Source organism: Amphiura filiformis, chromosome 11 (assembly GCF_039555335.1).
Source record: "Amphiura filiformis chromosome 11, Afil_fr2py, whole genome shotgun sequence".
In the NCBI taxonomy this organism is placed as follows: Eukaryota; Metazoa; Echinodermata; class Ophiuroidea; order Amphilepidida; family Amphiuridae; genus Amphiura; species Amphiura filiformis.
In genome coordinates this window covers 12,452,791-12,460,496 of record NC_092638.1, presented here as the reverse complement: position 1 = coordinate 12,460,496, position 7,706 = coordinate 12,452,791, and the positions used below count along the sequence as shown (strand labels likewise).

Sequence of the window (7,706 nt, the reverse complement as noted above, 5' to 3'; positions counted from 1 at the left end):
TGAGGTAAAGCGCCTTGCCCACATGCACAACACGATGGCAGTGCCGGGGCTCGAACTCGCAACCCTCCGATTGCGATGCGAGGTTAGAGCCTGTTTTGTTGTTGTTTTTTGCCACATTTTTTATTTCAAAAATACCGGGTGGCAATTTTATTGACTTTTCGGCAATTGCTACAGATTTTTTTTGCACATTCGCTGGGATCACTGAATAAGCCTTGAAGTTCTTTATTGCTTGGGCGTGGGTGTACAATGTCAATTACATGGTATGCTAACCATTGCTCTATGTTGGTATTATTAATAGTCCAACAAAACCCAACTTTGTGACGTTTGCAAATAGATTGCAGAACGCACGCAATTCAACACCTTTCGTACACGCAGAATCGCATTTGTTTCTACTGGAATATATATTTCATAATACGTTTATCATAATGCGCGAAATAGTGCATGTTCAGGCTGGCCAGTGCGGGAATCAGATTGGTTCAAAGGTAAGTTGATATTCAGAATAATATTATCCTCAATATTGCTACATTGGTATGCGTCATGTGCCTATCAATTAGATCACCTTGTTTATAGTAAAACTCTACACCCAATGACCACCATTTTTCATCAGTTAACACCATGACCCTCTTTTTTTACCAAATCTGCAAATTGTTGCATTTTGTACAAATTTAATATTTTTGGGGCAATTTTAGTTTCAACATTTTGCACATTTTGACCCGAAAGTTATTTGTGACGTGTCAGGTCTAATAAATCTTAAAAGGTAAGATAACAAATTAAAACATGAAAGGGAGGTCCCTGTTAAACAACCAAAACGGTTGATACGGTTATATTGCACTCATTGGTGGTTTGTTATTTAACAATAGTAATAATTAAATTTTTACTCATGTCTTTGCAGTTTTGGGAGGTCATCTCTGATGAGCATGGACTTGACCCAACAGGGTCTTACCATGGGGATTCAGACCTACAGCTGGAGAGAGCTAATGTCTATTACAATGAGGCTTCAGGAGGCAAATATGTGCCCAGGGCAGTTCTCATTGATTTGGAACCAGGAACCATGGACTCGGTCCGCTCTGGTCCGTTTGGGGCGTTATTCAGACCAGACAACTTTGTGTTCGGACAAAGTGGCGCTGGAAACAATTGGGCCAAGGGGCACTACACGGAGGGTGCGGAACTCATAGAATCAGTAATGGATGTAGTACGTAAAGAAGCCGAGGGATGCGATTGCTTACAGGTAAGGGATGGTGCAATACTTATGTGTACTCCCGGTCTGGAGAGTTATAGGGGGGATTTTATGGCAGACCAGGGGCGTAGCAAGCGGGGGACAGGGTGGAGAAGTCCATGGTCCCGAGAGTTCAGGGGCCCGAGCACAAAAGCGAAAATTAAATAAGGTCTGATAATGGAGAGCAGGGCCGGATTTACTATTGGGCCAGATGGGCCCGGGTCCAGGGCCCCTAAATGGCCCTGTGCATCTTTCTTTAGCATGTTTTTGGCCAAAATGGGGGCAAAATTGTAAAATAGCCAAATTCATGTTGATCTGGGGCTAAAAGAGTCGCGCAAATGTCCAAGTAACATTTTTTGGCAGACCATTTTGAAAATTCACCACCCCGGGGGTACACATAATTATTGCACAACTCCTAAGGTTGTGACTGTTCAGTTTATGCGATTGTTGTGGAATTTGATCTGATCAAAGTGTGACCAGTTACTGCTTTTGAATTACCTGAAAAAACATTTGATAATAATTTGTCTCAAGCTAATGGAGTTTTCACCCATATATATGTACAGTCCTCCCTAACCATAATGTGCTTCTTCCCAAGCCCATTCTCAAAAATATCTCTCAACTGCTCAGAAAATAAGTAACTCTTTATTTTATATTCTTTGGAGTTGAGTTTACTCAATGGACTGGGCGCCTCAACATGAAATTGTCCAGCGCAAGTGCACAATCTGCCGTGGTTCGAGTCAGAAGATGTCATTGTTTGGTCAAATCATATTGATGTTTTTATTCCGCGACAATCTAGCGGTAAATAAATTACATAGAGATTTACGCTGTGTTCTTTATGTTTGTCTTGCTACAGGGTTTTCAACTCACGCATTCTCTTGGTGGAGGGACCGGGTCAGGTATGGGCACACTGCTGATCAGCAAGATCCGTGAAGAGTATCCGGACCGCATCATGATGACCTTTAGTGTTGCACCGTCTCCTAAAGTGTCAGACACTGTAGTTGAGCCATACAACGCAACCTTGTCAGTTCATCAACTTGTAGAAAACACAGATGAAACTTACTGCATTGACAATGAAGCCCTTTATGACATTTGCTTCCGTACCTTGAAACTGACGACACCAACATACGGGGATCTTAACCATCTTGTTTCAATCACCATGAGCGGCGTGACCACCTGTTTAAGATTCCCAGGTCAGCTCAATGCTGATCTCCGCAAACTTGCTGTCAACATGGTGCCATTCCCACGTCTCCATTTCTTCATACCTGGCTTTGCCCCTCTGACCAGCCGTGGTAGCCAGCAATATCGTGCTCTTACTGTGTCTGAGCTGACCCAGCAAATGTTTGATTCGAAAAACATGATGGCTGCATGCGATCCTCGTCTTGGGCGCTACCTTACAGTTGCTGCTATGTTCCGTGGCCGCATGTCCATGAAGGAGGTTGATGAGCAGATGTTGAATATTCAAAACAAATACAGTAACTACTTTGCTGAATGGATCCCCAACAACGTGAAGACCGCTGTCTGCGACATCCCTCCTCGTGGCCTCAAGATGTCTGCCACTTTCATTGGCAACAACACATCCATCCAGGAGCTGTTTAAGCGTATATCTGAGCAGTTTACCGCTATGTTCCGTCGTAAGGCTTTCTTACATTGGTACACTGGTGAAGGTATGGATGAGATGGAGTTCACAGAAGCTGAGAGTAACATGAATGACTTGGTGTCTGAATACCAACAATACCAGGATGCAACAGCAGATGATGCGGACTATTTCGATGACGAAGAAGACGAAGAAGATGAAGATGAAGATGAAGATTCTAGACAACATCCTCGAGAAGGTATGTTTGTAGGAGGACCTTCTACAGGTAAACCCTATAGTGGTAAACCTTCTAGTGTAAACCTTCTAGACAACATCCTCGAGAGGATACGTTTGAAGGCGGAACTTCTACCAATAAACCAGCTAGTGAGAAACGTTCAAGCGATAAACATGTGTTTCAAGTCAATCGTGTATGACCAATTCCTCTATTTAGTTGTTGCATATTCTAAGACAATCTTTTTAAGAATACTTGGTGAAAAAAGTGACTTAAAAATGTAAATTAAAATTACACCCGTGGTGGCAGTTTTAAATCAAAGTGTTAAATTAAGTTAGTCCACGCGTAAGCCAATGGAATATGTTATTGTGGTGGCTTTGGTTTGATTTGATTGAATGCATATGAAATCACAGACCCAAGACCCGGGCGGGGGGGGGGGGGCACTCCCATTGTGACCTGTACGCCATCCGCGATAATAAAAACGCGTATAAAGGGTAGTTTTTCGTGGGTTTGCACGATACGCGCGTTTCGTGTTTAGGGTGTCAAAAACATGAAATATTGTTTAGGATATCATTTTAGCCAAGGGTTAAATCCTTGCTTAGGGCGCTTTTCAAAAGTTGATTATCGCGGATGGTGTACATGCCACAATGGGAGTGACAAATGACAGGGTCTGTGATGAAATCATCACGCACACAGTGGTTAAAGCTTACCGTGAAAATGTTGTAACCACTGCAATACCTCGCCGTGAAACGAGTAACCCTGTTCTCTGTTCAATGAATATAGAGCCCGGGGGGCACTCACATCAATGGTCTGTCACATGCGTGACCAAAAAAACCAAGTAAAAAGAGGTGTTTTTTTAGTCAAGGCAAGTTACGCGCGTGACGCATTAAGGGTCTAAAAAACACTGATTTTCACGAATAAGGGTAGTTTTCTGAAACTAAACAACTTGTTTAGGGTACATTTTCAAAGTTTTGGTAAATTATGAGTTCAAAAAGGGGACATTTGTTGCATTTTTACTTGCCTAAAACTCATTAGGGTGTAAATTCTATATTAAATTACCTTATGAAGGGGCTAAATTTGCTGGTAGGGTAAAACTCGTTTAGGGGGTGTTTGAAAAAAGTTTGGTCACCATGTACACACTGTCGTATTTGAGTGGCCCCGGGATATTAAGATATTAAGATACTGATCATGATGTAATTCAGATTATTTTATTCATATTTACAACAAAACAACCTGAGAAAATTTCACTAATTCGCATTCATATATTTGTTAGCAAGGTCAATATTTAAAATGTTTATAATATGGGTAAAATGAAAAACTATTTGTATTGTAATGTAAAAAGTGCACTCTTAAAACGATATACTCATATTTGAATAGAAACTTGTCTAATTTGGATGGAATATGAACAGATTTCTCTTCAAAATTAATCGGATATTCTCATAAAAATTACAAAAACCTCATCGATTTTGATAAAATTGCCTTGTCGTTTGAAAATTAATTAGGTTCTTGTCAAAATGAATAGGTTCTTATCAATAATGACTAACAAAATTGAATACCTGATCCCTGCCGAGGGGGATATAATAGAACCTATTTAAATAATCTTGTCAAACGTTTGGGGATCATTTCAATTCATAGACATAGAACATAAAACCGAAACTATTCATTTTGATAAGATTGTCAGTTCAAATTTATAATATGTGACCCGACAGCACAAACGAGCCGTAAATTCCCTAAATTGTATTCTGAGTTATGGTGTAAAATGTGTACGAAGGTCGTATTCATCGGTCACTTAAGCTGGCGCGACATCTGTCTTATTTTGATAGTCACAACACCAATCAATAATCCTATTATTGAAGTGGATAATAAGCTTCTACCTTAGATGGCTATAGAACTTTTAATAGCTCTGGTCTTTGTTTGCTTGTGCTAAATCCTTTTCAAGTGGTGGGTTATTTGTATAGGTATGCATAACCAACAATTAACAATGAGAGAACCTTCTTAAACCTCGTTGACTTGGGGATGATTTGAAATGACCGCCAATTATGATTGTTTGATATTTATTGCCAGCAATGTGGAAAAAGAGACACACATAGAAACGAAAAAAGCTATAATTTTGTTGAAGGAGCAAAGTTTAACTAAGCATAACTCCGCTTCTGGATATCGTTTGAAGTCAAATGATATACCATTCTTTAGTTTATGATGTTTTTTTTTTAAACACGTAATAAAACAAAATTGACCGTGGGAGGAATTTACGGCTCATTCGCCGTGGACGGTCACATATACCTAATCAAAATGAACAATAAATCGCATCAAAACGAATAGTTAAAGACCCGTCCAGTTGACCAGGCAAACTTACAAGGGCAACCCAATTAAGTAGGCTTAAAATATAATCAAGTCAATGTTCACCTCTATACTACAAAAAATTACACAGCTTCATGTGTTTTCCAGATATTTGGAGCGGCCTTTAAGGGATCAAAAACAATTATGGATTCTATTCAGAAAAAATAATAGTATGAAATTAGTGTGGGGGGGTATAATTAGTAAGGTAACCAACTAATTAAAACACACAGACCACTGCCTATACCCCATCCAACATTACAGTCAATACTTGAATCCCCAAATGGAAAATACTGCACTTCTAAGATAGTAGCTTCAAAAGTGCCACTCTCACGATTAAGTTTATTTTTAACTTATATCTTAAAGGTGGGTAACCTGATTGACAGCATCATCATCCCACACTTTTGGTATCAGGTGAAAGCTCATATTTTTCCCATTAGCATATTGAAATTAGGCGTTCAAAATCTGTATATTCCCGAAGAAAGCATCAAAAACTACCGAATTGTTTTGGTATGTGTGTGGTATACCACGTTTGAAAGAATTTCATCAGTTTTTCGCGTCTGGTCCCACGGGACCTGACGCTGATATAATGTCGGAATTAAATCCCCAGTGAGTTCTAGTGACACATTCTAGAAGTTATCTGTTATAAATCAGCTGAAGATAAACATACAGTGATAATTCGTCGTCCGTATTCCATAGTGGCGTATTGTGGGGCGCCGCGAATAAACAACTTTTCGAGAAAATCGGGTTTGAAGAAATGCCAATTTAAAATCGAGTTGTGTAAATCAGACATTCATTATATTTTGTAAATGATGTGAAATTTCTGTAGTAAACTAAATAGATTTTTTATTGTTATATATTTTTCAAAATAAATAAATACATACTATTGCTGGCAAACTGACAATAAAACTATACGTCACTATGGAAAACGAACAAAACGCAATACCCTAACCTTACGTTAACCGTACGCCACCTCGGTCGCCGTGTAATCCTTATGGCGTTACTTTTCGTCGTTCGTATTCCATAGTGGCGTATAGGTCCGATACGCGTACGCCACTATGACATACGATGTTTTTCATTTTTGCCGATATTTCATAATTATAAAATGTGTATAAAAAGTGGCGTATGGTCGATACGCCACTATGGAATACGAAAAATGTCACTTTGTAACTATACGCCACATTTAATTAATTAATTACTAATTAATTAGCTAATTATGACTGATGAGACTTAGAAAAAATGAAAGAGAACATCATTAAAGACATATGTGCCAATTTTCAAAAAAATGACCAAAAATCACTATACGCCACTATGGAATACAGCCGACGAATTGACATACTGAGACAGAGACGGCAGCATGCGTACCTGGCCTAGGTCGATGTCAGTGAGCTTTCTCCATCCCACACATGCATATGAGCCAAGAGCTCATATTACTATTAACAGACCAGCGATATGAAACTATGCCAAATAAAAATCTCTTTAAAAGGGAATACCCAGGCCGTACGGAGGTCACATGACTGCACAACCCCCCCGGACTGCCCCACCTTGGCTCCACATAGCTGCAAAGAGGTAGGCAGTGTATGCAGTAAGCCTATATAAAACACAGGTCTTCTGATCAGTCAAGAAGGTGGTGATTCAACCAAAAAACTAGTACTCCACAACGGAGCTATGATTGCTGAATAAGTATATGAACTACCTGTATGCTACTACTAGCCATCACTGGTACTACATGTAGCCCTCTGACTGCAGTCAGAGAACATCAATCCCCATTATGCCAATATGTTTGTATATAAATGTATATGAATGCATGTGGTGTTACTATGCTATAGAACATTTGGCTCAGAGGTCACAGCTAGGATATCAATTTAAAGTAAATGATTTGGTACATGAAGATCAATCAAAACTAATTATGAACTTGAGACGGCCAGATTTAGTGACCTTCTCTGTCAAACACTGCACAGATTCTCATGTTGAGTATCTGTGATTTTTGTGAGTGAGAATGTTTCACTGGCAAATGCTTAATCAATGCTTAATTATTTTAATAAAAGTAGGCCTATATCAAACAGTCTAAGTGGAATAACTTGCATGATGGGAGCAGGAGGATTTTTTACAATTAATTTAGTGTCCGATTATAATAGCAGACTTTAATAGTAGTAGTTTAATGGTTCCTTCTAATTCAGTCTGTGATGAGAACAACAATGCAATTTAAATCATAGATGTTTAAGAAGTGTGACCTCAGACCAGCCAGCCAGCTAGCCAAGTTCATGAATTAGTGGCCATGGCCATTCACCGGTCAACTTTCATATTGCAACATCATCCCTATATGTCAAAAAATAACTTCATAGGCTACA

The 7,706-nt window shown here is 39.3% G+C and overlaps 1 protein-coding gene across 1 annotated transcript; it reads left to right on the top strand.

The window, feature by feature from the left end:
* The first annotated feature begins 254 nt into the window (after nucleotides 1-254).
* Nucleotides 255-5,158, top strand: LOC140164371 (tubulin beta-2 chain-like). The gene is made up of 3 exons (XM_072187647.1): nucleotides 255-482; nucleotides 893-1,228; nucleotides 2,070-5,158. Exons 1-3 carry the CDS (start codon nucleotides 426-428, stop codon nucleotides 3,303-3,305), a joined length of 1,629 nt encoding a protein of 542 aa, XP_072043748.1. The 5' UTR covers nucleotides 255-425; the 3' UTR covers nucleotides 3,306-5,158.
* The last annotated feature ends 2,548 nt before the right edge of the window (nucleotides 5,159-7,706 follow it).

Coding starts and splice junctions, on each gene's coding strand:
- LOC140164371 (XM_072187647.1), top strand. CDS start 426: ATGCGCGAAATAGTGCATGTTCAGGCTGGCCAGTGCGGGAATCAGATT. Junction 483..892: donor GGAATCAGATTGGTTCAAAG/GTAAGTTGATAT, acceptor ATGTCTTTGCAG/TTTTGGGAGGTCATCTCTGA. Junction 1,229..2,069: donor AGGGATGCGATTGCTTACAG/GTAAGGGATGGT, acceptor GTCTTGCTACAG/GGTTTTCAACTCACGCATTC.